At 39.4% G+C, this 22067-nt stretch overlaps 1 protein-coding gene and 1 long non-coding RNA gene across 4 annotated transcripts; one reads left to right on the top strand and one right to left on the bottom strand.

Moving 5' to 3' along the window:
* Positions 1–845: 845 nt before the first annotated feature.
* Positions 846–5599, bottom strand: LOC109041807 (uncharacterized). The gene is made up of 2 exons (XM_019058239.2): positions 5430–5599; positions 846–2500 (listed from the first exon to the last, which is right to left on the bottom strand). Exons 1-2 carry the CDS (start codon positions 5435–5437, stop codon positions 2179–2181), a joined length of 330 nt encoding a protein of 109 aa, XP_018913784.2. The 5' UTR covers positions 5438–5599; the 3' UTR covers positions 846–2178.
* A 2655-nt stretch (positions 5600–8254) lies between these two features.
* LOC140223855 (uncharacterized) lies at positions 8255–20170 on the top strand. 3 transcript variants are annotated; one of them, XR_011899136.1, is made up of 4 exons: positions 8255–9000; positions 9229–9493; positions 11223–11335; positions 19086–20170. It is a non-coding gene; the product is annotated as an uncharacterized lncRNA (long non-coding RNA). The 3 variants fall into 3 exon arrangements; XR_011899137.1 differs by lacking the exon at positions 9229–9493; XR_011899135.1 differs by having other exon boundaries at positions 8255–9493.
* Positions 20171–22067: the final 1897 nt, after the last annotated feature.

Below are 22067 nucleotides of genomic sequence, written 5' to 3'. Positions count from 1 at the left end.
TTTATACGGTTGTAAAGGATTTGGTTAATTTTTAACTGAGGAATAAGAAACCAAAAGAAAGCACTAAAATTGTGTGGCATTTCGTGTTCTATTTTCGATACTATCACACAATTTTGGTAACTTTTTACTGTGCGTTGTCTCTTCAAAAAATTTCCAGATTTCATGGGTTGCGATTAATTTATAATCTTTCTCGAGCTAATCATTGAGGACATTAATTCCTACACAAAATGATTATATCATAAATAAAAACACCCGAAGAACTTTTGATTTTTTCCTTGAAAAGCGAATCAAATGTCTAAAGGAAGTCGATGATAGAGCACTTATATGGATGATCATAGACTTGATGGAAATCAGTTTTCTCTTATTTTACCTCTATGCATCTATGTGTATCATCCGTTTAATCAATTAATATTGTAGGGTGGGGAGGTAAAAATAATGAGGAAGTCTAGTAGTCCCCATTTTAATGAATATGTAAGAGAATGGTAGAGTTGATTGCATCACAAAAATGCGCCCTTGGAATAATTAAGATTCTTGGAGTTTAACCACATGTGTATTCATTGCAGGTATTGTAATGCTAGCAATAATCAAAGTGTAAGAGCTACACAGAAAGTGATGTGCATTAAGTGTCTGCATGATTGGCGCTAGTAGATTTCGAATTACGATATTGCAACTTCACATGGTAAAACAATTTACACACATACTTTTTGAGATTCTTATTTAAAATAAACAAATATGTTACATTAAATGTACTTAAGAACTCGCCAATTTTTTCATTGTCACTTTTCCTTTCATCCTTTTTTACCAGAAAAAATCTCGGGGGAATCATGTATGAAAAGAAAAAGATATTAAAAGTTGAACACGAAATTTTATTCAGCAGGCGCAAAGGGTGAATGTTTTTGCTTGAATTTACTTTTTTGGCGGGAACCTTGCGTTCACGACCAGGATTCTAATCCTATTTTTAGGATTGGGCCGGGGTGGCTACCGCCACCTAGAATAGCCGGTGTCATCACCCTGCCGAATTGAAGTCTATCGATAAAAGCGAGGTATCGAAGTTTCAAAGTGCAGAATCGGACTAATGAGTTTCAGGATGCATGTTGAATACCAGCCATGCGGTGCCCCATGAAGAAGTCTCGTCAAGTATTTCATCGAGAGGTTCTGTCAAATTTGAATTTTCATGATGAACTTCGATGAAGCTCAGCTGAGGCAGTGTTTCCTGCCGGATACATTGCTGGTACTGTCTTCTTGATGATGCTCTTGCCGTCAATCGCCTTGTGATTTAAGAGATGATATGCCAGTGTCGTCAGAACTTAAAATCTAAACCCGAGCTAGGCCACTAAACAGTTTACAAAATTAAGCACTAAAATTGATGCCTCCTTATCTAAATTTTGCGTAGAGTTTGATCGTCGCATTGAATCTTTCTAAATTGATTTTATAAGTAAGGAAATAGCGTATTTACTGTAAGTTAATTCACGCTTCCCGCTCAAAAAAAAAAAAAAAACCAAGTTCTATATTTTACGATGGATGACTTTTTCTGCGGGGGTAGGGATTTTTCTTTAACAAGATTAGAGTTGTCTTGTATTAGGAGAGGAGAGAAATGTGTGTGATTCCCAGCTTCAGACACCGAAATATAAAATATAGGATATCATTAATAACTGAATTATGCCACATAGTTCCTTCATATACGAGGAGTGTTTTACCTACTCTTTGTAATGTAAACTGAAAACGTTAATTGAGGAGCTTTAAGGACAAAACGCACAAGTGCAGTTTTTGCTATTTCGAGAAATGTGTGTTCGACATTTTGAAATTACACGGAGCCTTATGGCGGAAAGAAAGTTCAAACTGACTTTTTGATGCTTAAAAATTGGAATTTGGGGGCCAATTTTTCATAGAAGATGCATTAAGATCAGTTCTATTTGAAATCAATAAAATCTCAATTTTTTCAAAAACTGCACTTATGCGCCTTGTCCTCCAAGCCCCTCCATTCAGGTTATTTCTTGAAATCTAAAAATCGCACCATGGGTGTTAGTAAACTTACAAAAATCATAAAAGAAGAGAAAAGGTCGAATTGACGATTGATTGACAGCTAATCATATGCGTGTGAAAAAAACATATTTTCCGTTATTTCAATAGTTTTTTTAATCCCTCACAATTTGGAAGTTTTTCGTGTAAGCGATGTTTTTACTTAAAATTTTGACGAGGAGTCATATTTTTGAGGTGATGTTCATAACCTATTGCGTGGTCCATTCGAACCGGAGCTTTTTGAAGTGATGAAGTTTTCAGCCGGATGATCGATGGGTTAGCAGCAACAACCACATCTACCCCAACCCCAGCCCCAAGGCCCACATCCACACCTACCCCAGCCGCATCCGCAGCCTCCCCAACCGCCCCAACCGCCCCATCCTCCCCAACCACCACAGCCACAACCACAACCGCAGCCTCCGCATCCACCACACCCACCACATCCTCCTGCGTTGACGTTTGCGTTGGAGACAGCACAGCTCTGCAAGCAAATATGACTTCTTAGAAAGAGGAAATATGGAGAGGAAGACCAAAGACTTACTCGTAAAATCCTGTTTTAAAGACCCTCATCTTGAAGGCACACTATTAAAAATTTCCGTGTTTTTTCGATTACTTTTGACTAATGTTCTCATGTATAATGACGTCAGGAACTATCTTTCTGAGAGACATGCCGACAATTCTTTAGATCTTAGAAAACAATACGATAAAAGAACAGCATAGCATCTCTGTCTCTATTTCTATCTGTTCCAATGAAGATACGCTCTTTCATAATCAATGAATGATTTCAACTTTTAGTAATTTTTAGCAATGCATTGATCCGTCTGTTTTTAAATATGTAATCCACCGTTTAAAATTTGTGTAATATTTAGACTTTTTTTTATGAAATCTTCTAAAATTTAAAAACCAAATTATATTGAATACAGATATATTTTACTTAAATTTGTGTTTTTGCAAGTCTATAAACCCTTTACAACTTTATAACATTTTAAATACCAAATGATATTGATATAAATATATTTTAACTATTATATCTGTGTCTTTGCAAGTCTATAAACTAGAGAGGGTAAAAAGAATGGAAAACTCTACTCTACTCTACTCTACTTTACTCTCTACCTTTGATTAATATATTTTCTTTTTTTAGGTTGAATCATAGAGTACAATAGTCACAATGGACTGGAGCGCCGATGAAGTAGCTTTTAAAGGCTGTTTTGTCCAGTACTCCCGAGACTAGTGTGCGGCGACTAGCGATTCCGTATGAACAGGGTTCCAGCTCTGGGCTTCGCTCGGAAAATACAGGTATATCATTTATTTCTTAAAAACCGGGATTTTCGTATATTTTTTAATTTGTAATGACTTGGATCAACATAATTTACCGAAATTCGCGAAAAGAATTATCGATTTAAATTAATGAGTCCCAAAAACCATTCGCAACCCGCGATTCTCCCATAAGTCGCCGTGTTAAAAAATGCCGTTTGGTTTACACTTTTGGCGCACAAGGAGCTTGGAATGATCCGTTCGTAGATTGACATCACCGGCGCTCCAGTACGTAGCTATAGCTGTACTCTACAGGGTGATCCAAAAGTCCCTTCCACCCCCTCTAACTTTTTACCTAATTGAGGTAAAGATTTGAAACTTGGGGGATGTTCCTAGGTCAAAGGGAGCTACTTTTTGGCCCCCCTAAAATTTTCAGGGGGCCCCCCTTGGGGGGGCAACGGCCCCCAACTTTTAATTTTCAAATGGGAAGACCCCCTTTGTGATAGCTCGTTCGAAAGAGCATAAAAAAAGAAAACTTTTCGCGCAAACCCGAAGTCAATATCTCAAACCGTTTCAAAATGGCGGCCGGTTAAAGTTCAAAATGGCCGAAAATTCACACCGGTTATTTGTCGATGGATTTGCGCGAAAATCGGTATGTAGGGGTATTTTGACACGAGAAAAACGAATTTGACGTTAGATTTTCAAAAAAACCGAAATTTCCAAAATGGCCGCCGGTTAAAGTTCAAAATGACAAAAAATTGATTTTTTAGAAATCTAAGTTCAAATTTGTTTATCTTATGCCAAAATACTCTCAAATTCCAAGTTTTAGGCAAATCCATCAGCAAAAAACCGAGGTGACAATTTTCGGCCATTTTAAACTTTAACCGGCGGCCATTTTGGAAATTTCGGTTTTTTTTGAAAATCTAACGTCAAATTCGTTTTTCTCGTGTCAAAATACCCCTACATACCGGTTTTCGCGCAAATCCATCGACAAATAACCGGTGTGAATTTTCGGCCATTTTGAACTTTAACCGGCCGCCATTTTGAAACGGTTTGCGATATTGACTTCGGGTTTGCGCGAAAAGTTTTCTTTTTTTATGCTCTTTCGAACGAGCTATCACAAAGGGGGTCTTCCCATTTGAAAATTAAAAGTTGGGGGCCGTTGCCCCCCCAAGGGGGGCCCCCTGAAAATTTTAGGGGGGCCAAAAAGTAGCTCCCTTTGACCTAGGAATATCCCCCAAGTTTCAAATCTTTACCTCAATTAGGTAAAAAGTTAGAGGGGGTGGAAGGGACTTTTGGATCACCCTGTATTGTACTCTATGGGTTAAATCAACCGAAACCCATCAGTGGATCCAGCAAATTGGCAACACTATTTCTTCTCCGTTTTAAACTATGGAAATGTATCGATTTTCGGAGATGCCAGGTCGCCAGGTGCTTCGACAAATATCGATTATTCAACACAAGTTAAAATGGAGGGGAGTCAGTGTTGCCAAATTGCTGAATTCGCCGCTGCCGAAAACTAAGGAACTTCGAGACATTTCAGGATTGAAAAGTGTCTTCTGATGTAGGTCCTAGATCTTGACTCTTTGGCTAATTGACTTAATGGAGAATTTGTATGCAAATTTTTAATGCTTCATCGGAGATGAGAGATCAAAGATCTGATTTTGCACTTTTGTTTTAAACATTTTTTTGACATGGGAAAAATTATGAAAGTAGATTTAAAAGTGAGAAAATGCACCGTCTAGTGACGTCATCTGGCAACATTTCCCATTTAAACGCATGTATTTGAGCAGATTATATTATTTTGTCACATCTTCTCCAATAATCGTTCCATAAACTAAGGGTATCCTCATGTTCAGCTCACTCATATAGTCTCCACTTAAACACGAAATTAATAGTGGCGTGGCGTGCTTTACGATACATCGATTGTTATGCCATTTAAACCTACGGTAAAGGATCGACTATTAAGGTGTTCGTTGCGAACACCCTGTTTATCGATCCTTTTCCATAGGTTTAAATGCATCACAATCGATTTATCGCAAAGCACGCCACGCTACTGGAAATTAAATCCAATTTCAGACGCCTGCAAATTCTCCATTGAGACCACTGTATGATATGAAGTTGCGTGAATACAAAAATTCCCGCTTCAAACAAACCTGGACATAGTCGACGACAAAGAGGACCAACAGCAGGGCGAAGAAACTCGTAACCACAGGATTCATTGTGCCAACGTCGGTGAACAAACCAAAAGAAACTGAGGAACCTGTGACTCGATGGAGGAGGCGTTCAAAGTTATGTTGAAAAGTAAAGCGTTGTTCCTCGTTTTATACCCAAGAAAAGCGCTAACTGCACGGGTGCATTCATTCGCTCAAGGGGTGAATGGCATATCAGACATTAGGATGATAATGTGCAGTATGCACCGCCCCCCTAAAGAGCTGCGTCTTATCGAGTGGTTACTTCTTCTCGCTCCAGCTGCGCATCTTCGGGCGTGAAACGGTGTGGGTGTTGATAGCTTCAGGTTTCAAATTGATCGAGTGCTCCTGATTCCATTTAAGATTTATTCAACGCCGTAACTGCAAGTTTATGTGCTAAAGTGTGACTTAATGCCCATGCGTTATGCGTTGAACAGGGTGCTCCAGAAGTCACGCGCCATCTGCACTGCCGTGCTACACTGGAAAAAAAACACATTGGATCTAGAGACCAGACTCTTAAAAACATCGACAAGAAAAAATACTCTTGATTCAATCAGATTTAAGTTTAAATCAAGAACCAAGCTTCTTAATTTGAGCGGATTTCCTTTTGATTCAAGCTTAAATCTGATTGAATCAAGAGTCCTTTTTATTGTCAATGTTTTCAAGAGTCTGGACTCTAGATCCAATGTGTTTTTTTTTTCCAGTGTAAGGAAAAACGCTGTATGAGCCTTCAGGCGTTACAAAATTTACTTTGATAAAACACGAATTCCCTGGTAAACTTATGAATATTTTTCTACCATTTTTTAGAGAATTTTGTTCGCACTTTGATCTAAAGCTCCTGAAAATTTCAAGGTAGAATATTCATAATTTTCCTCAAAAATCAAAATTTTATCTAAGGAAATTTGGCAACTCCCGAATGTTCATACGGCGTTTCTCCTCAGCACGTTAGAGAACTTGGCATCTGTCTTATAACTCTCGGACAAATTGAATCGGAGACTTGAAATTTTAGGGTCCTTAGTAAAAAAAAAACGACTTTTAAGACCCCCAAAAATTTTGAGGGGATCTCTCCAAAAAGAGCACAAGCTTTCAGGGTTGGGGGGGGGGGTAGTGCGAAACTTTAAGATCTCCCTGTGTGTATTGACAGTTACATTAGTATCCAGTTTTTAGTTGTTTTTGCTTATTCCAACTGCACAATACGCGTGTATTACTTAAAATTTTTCCTTACGAGGGGTATGGGAATTTCTGTATTTTGAGGAATCAAGCACAAGCTGGCTTCAGTGGGCAATATTTCGGTCATAGTTTTTCTGGGAAGGATGATGGTGGGATTATGTTGGAGGACTAGGTCCCAGAACTTTTTCTTGCTGTTACGCATACAATAATGGATCTTCCGCGCTACACAGAAACTATGTTGTAACATAACGTTCTATTTTTTAAAATTTTATCGGTACTGTGAACACATGACTTGATGCAAATTGAAATTTTTTCCAAAATCGATCATAAATGACTTACCTTTATTCCAGAAATGGCCATCGTGTAAAAAATAAAAGTAAGTAATTTATAATCGGTTTTGGAAACATTTTTAATGCGCATCAAGTCATGTCTACAGAGGAACGCCGTATGAAAATTCGAATGATGTCAAATTTCTCCTTATAGAATATTTTTTGGAGAAAAGTTATGAATATATTTATTTGAAATTTTTCAGATACTTCGATTAAAGTGAGGACAAGAAATCTGGAGAAACAAATTCTAAAAAAACAACTATTTATAAGAAAACATGATTTTTAAGAGAGATCTGAAGACTCATACGGTGTTTTTCCTTGCCCAGAAATTGATGTTTCCATCAAACAGTGAAGCCAAAAGGAAAATGATGCAGGAAAGACATCGGAAGTTGCATGTGTCATAAAACTTGCTCTGGTGGTTGGATAGTTAGACCAGTGAACATGAGCATCCCGTAGGTCAAGTTCTTTGCATGGTATTTATTAAAAAATGAATCATACTCCAAAAATAGTAATGTCATCGACTGTATAAATGCGTATTACAGTTTCTCATAAAAAAAGTCTAAATTCATCAATTTAATTTTAATGGACCCGTGGAAACGAAGTATCACATACACAGTGACATTCGGTCACAGCTGCGGTCTCGACCTCTATGCTTCTTTTCATAAGGGACTGTTCATAAAATACGTAACGCTATGCACTGAGAAAAAACTATGGCTTATGAACAATTAGAGGTTCTTATGGAACACCACTAATAATAGTAAAGGCAACGCATAATAATAGCACATATCGACTGTGTAAGTCGGCAATCACATAACTCGGTTTGCGACGTCGCAGACTTCCTGTCATATTTTATTTTTTAAACGGGAAACTACTCAACGGCAACTCTTTAAAACTGTCGTGATTTTTCCTCGCGGTGCGAAGAAAATTCTGCAAAAACTTCAAGGAATGATGTCAATTTGTTTCCCTTTAAAAAAATAACATAGAGGCGGAGATTTTCAGACACCGCGAACGAGTTATGTGCTTGCCGACTTACACCGTCGATATATCTTAGGCGATGGCACCTTAGTGATGGCATATATTCCTCAGTATGGTACGAGATACCTTAGTATGGTTTACAGACCGAGAATCATGTTATTTAAAACTATAGAAAAGGATCGATAGACAGGGTGTTCGCAGCGAACACCTTAAGAACCGGTTCTTTACCATAGTTTTAAATGATATAACAATCGATACATCGCAATTTACGCCACGCCACTGAGTTGTATGATTGAATTCGAGTGAGCAATTCCTCGGTGGACATGGCAACTGAGCTTGGCGTAGCTTTTCTTTGGAGTGGGTGATGACGGTTTTCAGCGAAATGCGCTGAGTTCAGCAAATGACAAACTCGTCCTCTGAAGTCGAGCACGTGATTATCTCACTGTTTCTTAATCGGTGGCCAGTGGTGGAAGAGATTCTGTAATCAGAACTCAGTGGACAAACTGTGAGCCTCTCCCCAATCGAAGCGGTGGCGGTGGCAGGGGGTATTTTGAAGGGCCCAAAGCGGCAAAGGCTTTTTCAAATTTATGTTTATGTCCTATCCATTCATCATTATTTGGATTGCATTTTGCAAAAAGGAACCACAAGCATTCCAGTGTCGCTAAGATTGTGCAACTTTTTTTACCTTGCGAATACAAACTGATCATCTGAAAAAGTTGTATCTTTACTCTCCATCAATAATGAATTCAAGACAAAAATCACGTTTGTAAATTTATTTTTTATCATGATTTCTGTAATTTTCTACAAAGAATTTAAGTTTTTCAATCCTAGCAACATTGGAATGCTCTTGGTTCCTTTTTGCAAAATGCAATTCATTTATGAACGTTACTGATCATTAATTTAATGATCATTTTGAACCTCGCATCGTATTGTCTATATTTCAGTTGTCCTTAATAACACAGGATGTTTAATTTCCACCAAACTGCGGTAGTGAATAAAAGAAATGTTGTAGTTCGGTATCAGTTCTTCGAAAATCCTGTCTTCACTTCACTACTTCGAAGGTAAACAGACCAACATTTTTCTATGAAACTTTTCAGAGATATTATCGGAATGTATTAGAAAACCCCCGTAAATGTCCTGCAGCAAACAGTGATTAGTTTGTCGCGAATAAAATATGATTTGAAAAGTTAGAAATTTTTAACGCTGCACAAAGCGTGGTACATGTTCATTTTTAAAACTTTTAAAGGTAATGTACATTCTCTTTTACTTATTTATAACAAAAACATTAGAGAGATGATCGACTCAACGATGGAAAAGAACATAATCATGAGCGTAGCAGGCAGAGTACATGAGAAGGACGGCCGCGGCTTGGAACGCCTTCAAGTCCCCGCGATACTCTCCGCCTTGCCCAGCAGTTAATTTAGTTGCCTATCCGAACCAAACCCAACTAAGGTTATTGACTTCACTAGATGCCCTCGCAAGTGTGCATGGTATCATGCATTGAAGAAAAAAACGTCCGTTTGATCCGAGCACAATAATCAGTACTCTTTAATTGTAAGTATCTTGTTTCTTTACTACTAAATGCTTATAACTTTTCATTCAACTCAAGTAGATAGCATTTGCCGGCGATTGCTAATTGCCATCGACGAGGGTGTTGCTCGGGTCGTGACCGGTGAAGTTGCGTGCTTTGCGATTATACCGATTGATCTGACATTTAAACCCATAGAAAATGCTCGATAAACGGGGTGTTCGCAACGAGCACCTTAATAATCGATTCTTTACCGTAGCTTAAATAGGGAAATATCGATAATCGATCATTCACGCCTCGCCACTGGTGGTGACATAACAGTGGAACGAGAATAATCAAGTATGTAAGGATTTCAATGGTTTGAGCCTTGCTAAACCATTGCAAGTTTTGTTGATTTTGAGGAATGGAGAAGTTGAGCAGGACAAAAGGTTAAGAACGAAGTCGGTGCCTTGGATCTAATTATCCGCTCAGAAAGGGTGACAAGGAGCCAAGTCTTTGTAGCACTTAATTGATACTTCAGCCCTCGGTAGCTTTTGGCTCTTGGCCAAGGCAAGCTCCTAGCTTTCCGCCAGCTCCCTCCCCTTGCTCAACCCCTTCCTCTATCAGTTTCACCTACACGAGCAGATTGGTTTAACAGAATTTTTGCGAGATTTCACAAGACCTACGGTAACCTCTGAAGAAATGGAACCCCGTGTAACATTCCTCCTCGCCTCAGCAAGAGGAAACTACTCGGTCAGTGCTGCTGTGTTAGGAAAAAACACACTTAGAAGTTGCCAAATTTCTGTGAATAAAATAGTTGAGGACCGTTCAAGTATTAAGTAAGGGATTTTGGCCGACATTTTGACTTCCCCTTCCCCTCATGTGCATGAAAACTTCTTACTTTCTTTTTAAAATACGTATCGACGGTAAAACTACCAGAGCACGTATCTCGGTTTGCGACGCTGCAGACATTCTGTCATACTTTATTATTTAAATGGAAAACCACTCAACGTAAATTTTCGAAAACTTCCGTATGCTTTCTTCTCTGTGCGAAGGAATCTCTGTGAAAATTTCAAGAAATGATATTGATTTAATCACCTTCAAAAAAATAAAATGGGAGTGGAGATTTTTAAGCACCGCAAACGAGGTACGTGGTCTGCTAGTTTCACCGTCGGTATGTGACCGGCTTGACACCCCTTCGAATTTTTCAAAAAATGAGAGAGGAAGCTTAGAAAAATCAGACAAAATTATTGCTGTTGGAAAAAAAATTCTTAAAAGTTGATGCTTGCGCACAAGAATCTCTCTTCCCGCGTAGGACCTCGTACGGCAAGCTCAGACCCTTTAAGTAGCTAACGTAATACCTGATTAGTTCCAAAATGAATTATGAGTATTTTTAATGAAATTTCCAAATACGCCACGTTAAATTGCGAGTAAAATCCTCTGAAAGACTGAAAAAAAAAATTTACAAGTTTTCCAGAGTATTCGTAGTTTATCAAGGAAGTGTGACCAAACGTTCTTATGACGTTTTCATTCTGCAAGAGCTAAGAATGTAAGGGATAAAGTTGTAATGATATTTTCGAAATTTTTTATATTTCATCAAAACCACCGTCCGATAATTATTTTCAGCGATAGAACTTTCTTTAGATAGACAAGATTCCTAGCCAAGCAAACATTTTTAAAATGACGGAGATCATGCTTAATCTTAAGAACACCTAATGGTGACTACCAATTTCTGAGCATGCACTCTTCAAATCTTCATAGACCTTTTTCTTGCAGGGAGGAGAGACATCGATGGTGGAACTACCAAACCACGTATCTTGTTTGCAGTGTTCAACAATCTCCGCTGTTGTTTTCATTTTTGTGGAGGGGGACAAATCAACATCATTCCTGTAAGTTTTCTCAGAATTTGCTCCGCCCACAGAGTAAAAATCACGGAGGTTTTAAAAAATTGACGTTTATTAGCCAGAGTGGCAAAATTTCATGACGAATAAAACTTGAAATTTCACGTGAAATATTTCATGACATTTCAGAAATTTATAAAACATATTGAAAAATACCGGTTTCTTTTCATGTTCCGCAAAAAGTAAAAATTGTGACTATCTTCCATTTTTGTGTGTTTGAGTGCGGGTTGCATACCTACTCTAGCCTCTGAAAAAAATGAAATATTCCACAGCGGATTTCTTATGCGGATGATTTATTTCACATTTTTCATATACATTTTTGTAAAATTTCATGAAATATTTCATTGAAACTTCCAATCTTTCATTTCTTTCTTACGCTTCATGCCACCCTGTAGTAGCTCTCCACTAAAAAATCAAAGTATGGCAGGAAGTCTGCAACGTCGCAAACCGAGATACGTGGTTTGGGCATTTCACCGTCGATATGCTCGCGCTTTGCCGAAGACAGACTTGCCCCGAGCAGTCAAAAGGACACTCGGCACCAATAAGCAATTGTAAACATAGCTTTTGCTGTTTACAAACAATCAAGTGAGCGTAATCCTTAACGTGACAAGAACTGTAGCCTGTTGAGCGCTTGAAAATATTTACAGCTTGCCAGATGACGCTGATAAATATGAATATTAGCGCATGAGCTGACATGTAAACGCCTTAATATGACAACTAGGCTTTTCAGATGAAGGATGAGTTTAAGAGGATGTTGCAAGATTTGATTCCTCCCATGAGATTGATATTATGTAGATAGTCGTGAGCACAATTGCTGCACAAATTGGCGTCTAAGTCCTTAGTGGTGAGCCCAAACGTCACTTTTTGTTGCGGTGTCCAACAAAACCTGTCTCCACGAGCCCTTTTGCCACTAGTATTTCAACCATTTTAACATGTTCCTTGGAGATCAAGAGCTTCAAATGTGTGCCTTTTCTCAGGAATGAACCTCGGAAGTTTATACTGCTTGCTTTTTCTATGTATTTAATTATTTTTTCAAGAAGTGATTACCAACGTCCTGTTCCGTCGCTCATGTTTCTATACCTTAAAGAAAAACTAACAACAGGTGTTTTTTTCTTTTTCTTTTGAAATCTTTGAATTTTTTTCACTTAAATACATCTCAAATATTTAAAGGACATATTCCGACCGGGGTACTTTTAAAGAAATTAAGCAAAATCGGCGATTTTGAAAAATTGCAATGGAGATACACATTAATAACTTTGGCCGTTGGAGTGATGTGAATCAAATGGCACCGTATGGGAAAAAATAATCAACTTTTCCAGTTGATTTATTTTGTTAGATTTTTTTCTTAACATTGATCAAAAACCCAATCTTTTGGTTGAAAAACGACAGACCTGTAAAAATAAGGCACAGACGGCTCGGATCGTGCCAAGATTACGCAGTTTGATATCCAGCGCCGTGTCACGCTGCCGCGCGCGCGGCGGGCGGGCAGACTGCAGGGAGCGCGTAACGCGCATTGGCGCCTACAAACCTAACAGGGATACTTCACGCATTGCGCAATGCGTGAAGTATCCCTGTTAGGTTTGTAGGCGCCAGTGCGTCGCCGCTCCGCTTTGTGTTAGGCTCTAATATTTAATCGCGCGGAGTCAGCGTTTTTCAACTCGTGATTTTGAAATGGTTGTACACTCTGCATGGACTATTCTCATTTTAATTGATGAAAAAAAAAATATATTTTAAAGGAAAATATAATGTGTGTTTTGTAAATATTAAGGTAGTTCCGTATCAAACTTAATGATTTCAAAAGCACACGAATTTCTACACAATTTCTTATAGCCTTTTATAGCCAATGGCGATATTCGTATAGCCCGGCTATTTGATTTGCTCCGCTTTCTACAGCCAGCTATATGATTTTCAATAGCCTTCTTTAGTCGGCTATAAGAACTCCTATGGTATTTTGGAACGCAGCTCCTATCGCCAATTTTTACCAGGGTATCTAAAACACGGACATTTTCAGCTGTGCGGCAACAGGATATCGACGGTGTAAGTCGGCAATCACATAACTCGGTTTGCGACTTCGCAGACTTCCTGTCATACTTTATTTTTTAAACGGAAAACTTCTCAGCGGCAATTCTTCAAAATTGCCGTGATTGTTCTTCTCTATGCAAAGAAACTTCTGCAAAAACTTCAAGGAATGGTGTTAGTTTGTCCTCCTTTAAAAAAATAACGTAGAGGCGAAGATTTTCAGACACCACAAACGAGTTATGTGATTGCCGACTTACACCGTCGATATGTCTTTTGAAGGCGGAGGTTTAGCTTGAATATCGATGATGAAACTGCGAAAATACGTATCTCTGTCTCGGTGTTTCAAAATCTCCGCTCCTATTTTATTCTTCAAAAAGAGACTAAACCAACATTATAGCTTGAGATTTTTACAGATTATTCTTCACATAGAGGAGAAAAATTACCAAACGCCGCAAACCGATTTACGCAATCTGCAGTTTCACCATCGATATATTGTCACCTTCCGGCCGAAGTATCACGACTGCCATGCGACGTATATTTTCCGTTGCCAGTTAACTTTTTTCAGAGATATTATTCAACACAGCTGTCCAAAAATTTCACTGAATTTTCTTTGTGCTGCCGATGAAAGTCGGTGAAATTCTCAAACAAATTCATCCAACAATGATTCAGTAAAAAAATAAGAAGGCGGAGGAAATTTTTAAACGTCGCATGGTGTTTGTAATACTTTGGCTGGAAGGTGACGATATTTGGACGTATTTCTGTCAAACGGAACTAAGCGCCATGCCATGGAAAAGCAAGGCTTTGCAACGATTAGGTATCAGGAATCGGCTACGAGCCCGATGCTCGTTTCTGCCGCCAATCCAAGCCCCCCTCTACCTTCCTCCTCCTATGGCGCTTAGTTCTGTTTGATAGAAATACGTCCATTTGTACCCACAATATTAAAAATGTAAAACTAGTAGCTTTAGAACGTAAACGAGATGAATTGAGGCGGGCCAGTAGTTTAAACTTAAAGTCGTCCACATTGTCGATTTCTCTGACTAAATCCCGGATTGCAAGGCGGCAATAAGTGGGATAAAAGGAAGTTCATCGAGGGACCGGGGGAGGCGGGGGGGGGGGGGGGTCCGGTGCCTTCATCCGGGAGCTCAACTAATAATTACATTAATACAGCAAACACGTAGACACCGGACGTTGGACACGGTTCCCTTTCCGAGGTGCATAAGAGTTATTATTCTCCTAACAAAGCACTATAGTGCCCACGAGTATACTCCGGTGGCGAGCGGGAGGTGTGAGGAGCGAGGGGCCTCAATTAGTCCTCGCACTCCTCGCCGAGGTTATGCGCTAAAAGTGCGGCCGGCCCCGGCGCCTAACGCCCGCCCCGAACCCGCGGTCCGAGACGTTGAAAACGTTGGCTTTTTAAGTAATCGCATTCGTCCCTTTCGTCCCTGTTGCCACACACGCCAAAATGTCTAAAAACCAAGAGCACACTCATGCACGATCCTCTACGACAATGCTGCCGTGCTAAGGAAGAACGCCGTATGAGCCTTCAGACGTTGCCAAGTTTCCTTCAATAAAAACCGAACTTACTGGGAAAATTGTGAATATTTTTCTCCAAAGTTTTCAGGCAATTTTGTACGCAATTTAATCTAAAATCTCTGAAAATTTCAAAGAGAAATATGCATGAATGTCGTCCAAAATACATGTCTCATCAAGGGAAATTTGTCAACTCTCGAATGTTCATACGGCGTTCTTCCTTAGTACGGCAGAATAGCTGTGGGATAATCGGATTTTTGTTGTTAGAAAACTAACTTAAGCTAACATAACCTAAGCTAACATAACCTAACGTCACTTAATCTAACCTAACTTAACCCAACGCCCAGCCCGAAAGTTCGGTCCGATACGTTGAGAACGTTGGATTTTCAAGTGATCACATTTGTCCCTCTCATCCCTGTTGCCACCCATACGGGAAAATTTCCCTCCACCAAGAGCACACCTCTACAACAGTTGTGGGATAATCGGATTTAAGTGTTGTTAGAAAACTAACCTAACATAATATAACCTAACGTAACCTAACATAGCCTATCCTAACCTAACCTGACGCCTAGCCCGAAGGTGGGTCTGATACGTTGAAAACGTAGGCTTTTAAGAAATCACATTCGTCCCTTTTATCCTTGTTGCCATCTGCGGGAAAAATTAACTTCGATCGAGAGCACATGCACAATTGCACACACGATCCTGTGGGGCAGTCGGATTTAACCTAACCTAACCGACTACTTTTATAGCCATGCGTTTCGAGCCGACTGCTGCTGACCGCAGTGTGTTTGACGCAATGCGTGAAGTATTCATGCAGTCTTGTGGGCGCTACGCGTTTCGAGCCAACTGCTGCTGACCGCAGTGTGTTTGACGCAATGCGTGAAGTATTCATGCAGTCTTGTAGGCGCTATGCGTTTCATGCCGACCGCCGCGCCGCTCCGGTCAAATTGCGTGTTTGGTTTTTCTCTTAACTCGACTAATTAAAGGTGTTGTCTCTTGTATCACCGAAAGACGACAAAATCAGAAGTTACTATACTTTTACTCTCAGGAAATGAGAGATTTTGTCGCCTTTTCTCGTTTGTAATTTATTTTCTGAATCCGATTTTTTTCTCTCTTTTTTTGATACCTACATTCAAAAAGATTGCAAAATTTTCCGCCCCCTACATTTTGCCGTCTTGGGCCGCGGCCCATGTGGCCACCCCCTTAATCCGGCCCTGAACCCTCCAAGGGGAGAGGTGTGAGTCTGCGTTGAAATCTGAAAAAAGAATCTAGCAAAAAACTGCGTTACGTATACTCATTGGGAATCGAATATCCGGCGATTATTAACTTACTGTAAAATCCAGCAAATGGTTCAATAACACAAGTATAGGAAGCATTGAACATATTTCAAACTTCTTCTGTGGCGTGGTTAGAATTTTTTTTTGGGGTTGGAGTTCACAAAATATTTTATATAAGGGGGGGGGGGTGGTTCAATGGTGAAAAATTCCTAAATTAACCTAAAATGATATTTTTTGTAGAAAATTTTTCGGGCACGGGGGAGGAAGGGTCCAGATCTCTTGGACATTCCCCCAACTAAGTCACCGTTGAAATAATGTGGCTAAGTTTTGTCTATGCTCACAAATTATGTTACTTAAACATTTGCGTGCTGCTTGATGGAGGAATAAAAAGGCGGAGAAAATAACACTAACGTTTGAAAACTGGACGTAGAGTCTCGCTCGAGGAAATAATCTACGCCACGATGCATTTCAGTCAAGCACTTGGTATTGCTTGAGAAAGCATGTCTACATTCTTTCGCTATTGTGAGCCACAACTGAACCTGAACCTCTTCCCTTCCAAAGTCGTTTCACTTGTCCGTCCCTTTTGGTGAAGCACATGTTAAAAGGCTCGCACTCTGAATTCTTTTCCTGTTCCACTCAACAAAGGTTGTTCGAAAAAAGGCCATTTGGACTTCATTTTGCAATTTAGAACTATAATTTTTGGCTCATCCGAAAAAACTCTTATGTGCATATGGAAAGTTTATTTTAAGACTTAATATTAAGACGTTATTTTTAAACTGATCTGTAATTTATAGTTCCCTATTGCAAAATGTGGTCCATTTGAGTTTAAAACCACGAATCGCCGTTTGCAACAAAGTAGACTTTCCGTCATATATTTTTACCCCTCTTGGAGAGCAAGTCAACGTTTCGTTCTTGCAAATTTCCCTCATTTTTCTTCTCTGTTGGCAAAATATCGTCGGTGACATTACCAGACCACTTATATCGGATTGCGACGCAGCAGACTTTCTGTCGTACTGTGTTTTTTAAACACAATAATGCCGCCTAGAAACTAGAGTGAAACTAGACTCTAGGAATTTAGTGCCTATAGAAATCAATGTTAATAAGATTTCCTTATGCGGAAAAATTTTAAATGACGACCATTTTTACGTTACAAATATATGTCTTGACTTTGGATTTTTTGACAGGAGGAGATATACAGCCAGTTTAATTCAGAGCTACTTTCAACGCATTGGCGGACATTGTAAAACTATTTAACGCCAGTGTTTGAAAACTCCATGGTTTCTCCTCTCTGTGCGAAGAAAACTCTGTGAAAAGTTAAAAGAATGATATCGATATGTATACTCCTTATATGTATACTCCTTTGAAATAATAAAATGGGAGCGGAGATTTTTGAACACCGCAAACGAGGTGTATGGTTTGATAATTTCGGCCTCGATATTCTGTATGAACTTCAAGCTAAGAGGTTGATATGTTTCTAAATTGAAGAAACTCCGGCCCTGAAGGCCGTTTTTACGGGTTATTTAGACATACCGTCCGCGTTCCGAGCTCAGAGGCCAACAGCACTGGGCGTGGCACCCGGAACTTTCGGCCTCTGAGCCCGGAACGGACGGTAGGTCTTGTAACCCGTAACTTTTTTTCAGTGTATCCGAAAGAATACAATAAGAAATTTGTAAACATGGCAATGGAGATGCGTGATTTTATATTTCTGTAATCGATATGTCGCAGGCAAATGGTGAAATCAGGCATTTTGTCAAATGCCTAGGCAAATAGTCAAACATTTTAACTGAGATTGATATCCTGATTCTTTTCCTCATTTTAGACAAAATAATTAATTGCTCCTGTAAGGGAAACATTTTAGTAAAAATTTGCATCACTCAAAAGTATTTTAAACGATTTGCGGCTCCTGAACTCATCTCGAAATTTTCAGCATGTCATACAATACAGAATTTTTAGAATTTCAACATCAAAAATATGAGAAGAAATTGAAAAGGAAGAGGCAAAAAGAGTTCGTAGGTTTGATGAGTTATTTTTCCAAAAATATTGAAAACTCGTGAGCTCTTCGCCATAAGTTCACAAAATTTTTTAGACCGTCAAAATTTAACCATCTGCCTAGGCATTTGACAAAGTGCCTGATTTCACTATTTGCCTGCGACAGATATATTGTCTCTAAAGACAGCACTTATCACTAAAAGAGCTGTTCAAAGATTGAAATCAACTTCGCAACTCCGGGAGTCAAGTAAGCGGAAACGAGGATTGACTCCCGAATTCGCGAGAGGCGGGAATAAAATTACTGCCGCAATTGTACGCCTTGAAGATGACAGAATTCCGGCTGGCTGGCGGCGTGAGGGAGGGAAAATGAGAGAAATGGAGGTCTGAGACAATTAGGCGCTTCACATTAAAACCCTTAATTTACAAGTGATTTGTGCCCCTCGCTCTTGCGAGCATTGTATTTTGCCGCAGATGAAGTGGCAGACGACTCAGAAAATCTTAGACTCTTGCCTTCACTGTAGAGGTTTTTTCAAATTTTCATCAACCTATGTATACAGGGTGTCCTGGAGACGTGTTAAAAAAGTGCCACGCGAGTTGTAAGGGACCGGTAGATGTGGGTCTGTAAATACACGAGAAAAAAGAAGACTCAAACTTCAACTTGAAAAAAGAAAAAAAAATTAAGGAACACCAGACGCGAGACGTAATCGGGCTTAGCTTTTTAAATTTTTCTCCAGAATCTGAGCGACACCTCACCGGTAGCATAGAAAGGAGCATACCGAGTTCACACGTAGCACCATCGCGCCTTCAATTTCGCAGATACAACGCGGACATCCATCATGTACGAATAGTTGCATCTCTGCGCCGCGCCGTCTTCAACGCGCCTCCTTTTGCTTTGCTCTACTTCCATACTGTGTTTGTTTCAGTTTGTTTGATTCGTTTTTGGAGTGGTGTTTTAAATGGTGTATGAGCAACACAGCCGTAAATAGGAGAGCTGTATTACTCGAGCCTCGTTTCTTAACTTTTCTCACAACACCTCATTGGGGTCATACAGCGGAGCTGAATCATGAATTCACAGCTCGCGCCACCGCGCCTTCAATTTTGCAGATGCAACACGGACATCCCTCAAGCACGAATAGTTGTATCTCTGCGCCGTCATCAAAGCCCGTCCTTCCATTTGCTCTATTTCCATATTGTGTTAGTTTTGTTTGTCTCATTTGTATTGGTGCTTCAAAGGTTCCGTCAGCAATAGAGCGAAGATAGGATGCGCCCTAATCGATTATCATTTTGAAAATAGAAAAAATGTCAGAGGTTCCTCAAGCGATCAAAAGAGCGCACATAAAAAATCGACTATAGTACTTCCTCTGAGAGAGTGACACATTGCAGATGAGGGAGGGGGGGTGATAAAGTGTGTTTATGTTACCAAAAGTTGAAAATGTCAAAGAAAAGAATTTTACGCCGATCTTGAAGATTTTATGTGTGGGTATTTTGATACTTGACAAAAGTTCGAGAGCTATTTTGATTTCCTCATTTAATGATGCTCATCATCCCTTTTTCGAAAAATCGAGAAAAATTTTCAATGCCTCAAAGCTAATTTTACGACGGAGAGTGACCAATTTTTCGCGTAATAGCGAAAGCTAAAAGCGTAATAGCGTAAGTTTGCGTTTTCTTTAATCGAATGTCTCCTTGTGAGTCAAATAATTGTCAGCCCTTAGAGCTTGATTAAACCAGTATGTCCCAATTTTTCACATTCTCCTCTTCAAAATTTTGAGCTACGGATACAAAATCTGAATTTAGCATATAAAAAAAATCCAAAACATCAATTTTATAGCATTTTCGTAGACCCAGGCGCCACTGGGGACTTATTTCCGGTTTATAGTTCCAGCATCTTCATTCACCACTATCATGCGTACAAGGACCTTTCTTTACTCTTACTTTTTCTTCTCCCGTTCATTTATGAATTTCCCTTATTTTTTCTCGGTCTTAATTTTTTCTCTCATCTTATTTTGCTACGTCTGGCAGAGGGGTGCGTCTTCGACGCGTCGGGGGGGGGGGGGGGAGGGCGTATCTGCCACTAGTAGATTGGCCTTATGGCCAGTCAAACTCTGTTACCATACCCTGAATACGTGTCGTCAACTGCCAAACTTCACATCCATATGTAAGAATACTTTTAACTACAACGTTGTGAATTCTCCTCTTATTCAACCTATTATCTTTTGTTCTATTAAACTCCTCGTCGATAAAACTAGGATCTAGGCATCCAATAACCAGAATTTGAAGCGCAAGCTCAATTGATTTTCATGCTTGACCCAGGAGGAAAACTTATTGACGGAAAATTCAAGTGACCTATTTTTTTTCAGTGAAGAGATGAGTTCTATATCCCAAAGTAAACGGGTTATAATTAAAATGCACTTATTTATTCCTTCAGATTGCCTATTATCGTACAACAAATTTCACAGTTTTTCCTCTATAAATGAGGAAATGCTAACGTAATCTTGTCAACCTAGAAAAACACTTACCTCAACCTATAGACAGAATAATAAGTTTTCATGATTCATGCGAATGGAATATAAAAAGAAAAAAAAAAAATGGAGCGGAGATATAATTCGCGGGAAACTGCGACTAAATCATTTAGAGTTTGACGCGGAGTCGGTAGATGAGCTGCACCTCGACCGAGCCGAAACTTGCAGAATGCACTTTTCATTCTCAGTTATCAGAAAATGACGCATCATTCACCATTTTCCCAGCGTTGCAAAATGAAGCAAAGTTAAGAATTTTTTGTCGAGAAAAAAAATTATACATCATAAGCATGAATGTACGAAGATTTATGATTCACTGGAACATGTTTACACGCTGTGTCAGCGGAACAAGGATCGAGTTAATGGGTGGCCTTAATCCACAATTTGGAGCATTCATATACTTTATGTTGATTTCTGATGTTCTAAATGTCGATTGGACGCCTTGGGCAAGATAGAGGCAAAAAATTGTTTTTCCCAGTTGTCAGTTAAATTTAGAAGTCTGGATTATTTCCATCGCACATTCAAAAGATAATTTCGACGAGAAAACCTATCATATGGAGCTTAATTTCGTACCCTTTCTAGTGGTAGTGGTCCATCGAAGCTTAGATGCAAGAATTTTAATTCGATGAGTGTTGGTGTTGCATGCACAATATAATGAAGGCGCTCTGAATTTTCGATTCTCAAACAAGTGCGCGCGGCGTCCTGTTTCAAGTTCCAATGAATATTGGAGACAGAAACAAGAAATGATACGGCCAAAGCGTGGTCTTTAAGGGTCCTTTTTTCCGCGGCTGCACGGATTATATCGCTCCAAATAATATGCTTAGATGCCGTATATACTAATATGCGTTAACCTATAAAAATGTACGAAAGTATACAATTAAATGGGTAGCTGTTTTGCTCCACTGGGTCCTGGACTAATTATTACATGTTGAAGTGTTCAAAGCTCCTCATAAACATGCAAGTACCCCACGTCATAGTTTCGTGTAAAGTGTCCATATGTCCTCCAATACCATGGAGGCACAATATGAGAGAAGTAAAAAGGTCCCTTTGCATGATTTGTAACTCTTTGCTGATATATTTACCCTCACTCCTTCCTACAAGTGTTGGAAAATACACCTATTTTTATCGAGGAGTTCAGATAATCACGAGAGAGGGATGGTTTACAAAATTGAAGGGACAGCGCCGTGCGGTCACTCTCCACTGGAGTTTCCGGGAAACCAATTAACACAGCAGCGTCAAATCACTCATTAATTGGGCTGCATTAAGCAGAAATGAATTAAGCCGCATCAGCCATCGCCAAATTTCAATAAATTATTTATTTTTTACGGGAGAGCGGCAGTGTCGATTCTTTAGAAAATCAAAAAGAGTTTCCTCTGCGACGTGAATCAA

Source organism: Bemisia tabaci, chromosome 2, assembly GCF_918797505.1.
Source record: "Bemisia tabaci chromosome 2, PGI_BMITA_v3".
NCBI classification, from domain to species: Eukaryota; Metazoa; Arthropoda; class Insecta; order Hemiptera; family Aleyrodidae; genus Bemisia; species Bemisia tabaci.
This window is presented reverse-complemented; position numbering and strand designations above follow the sequence as displayed.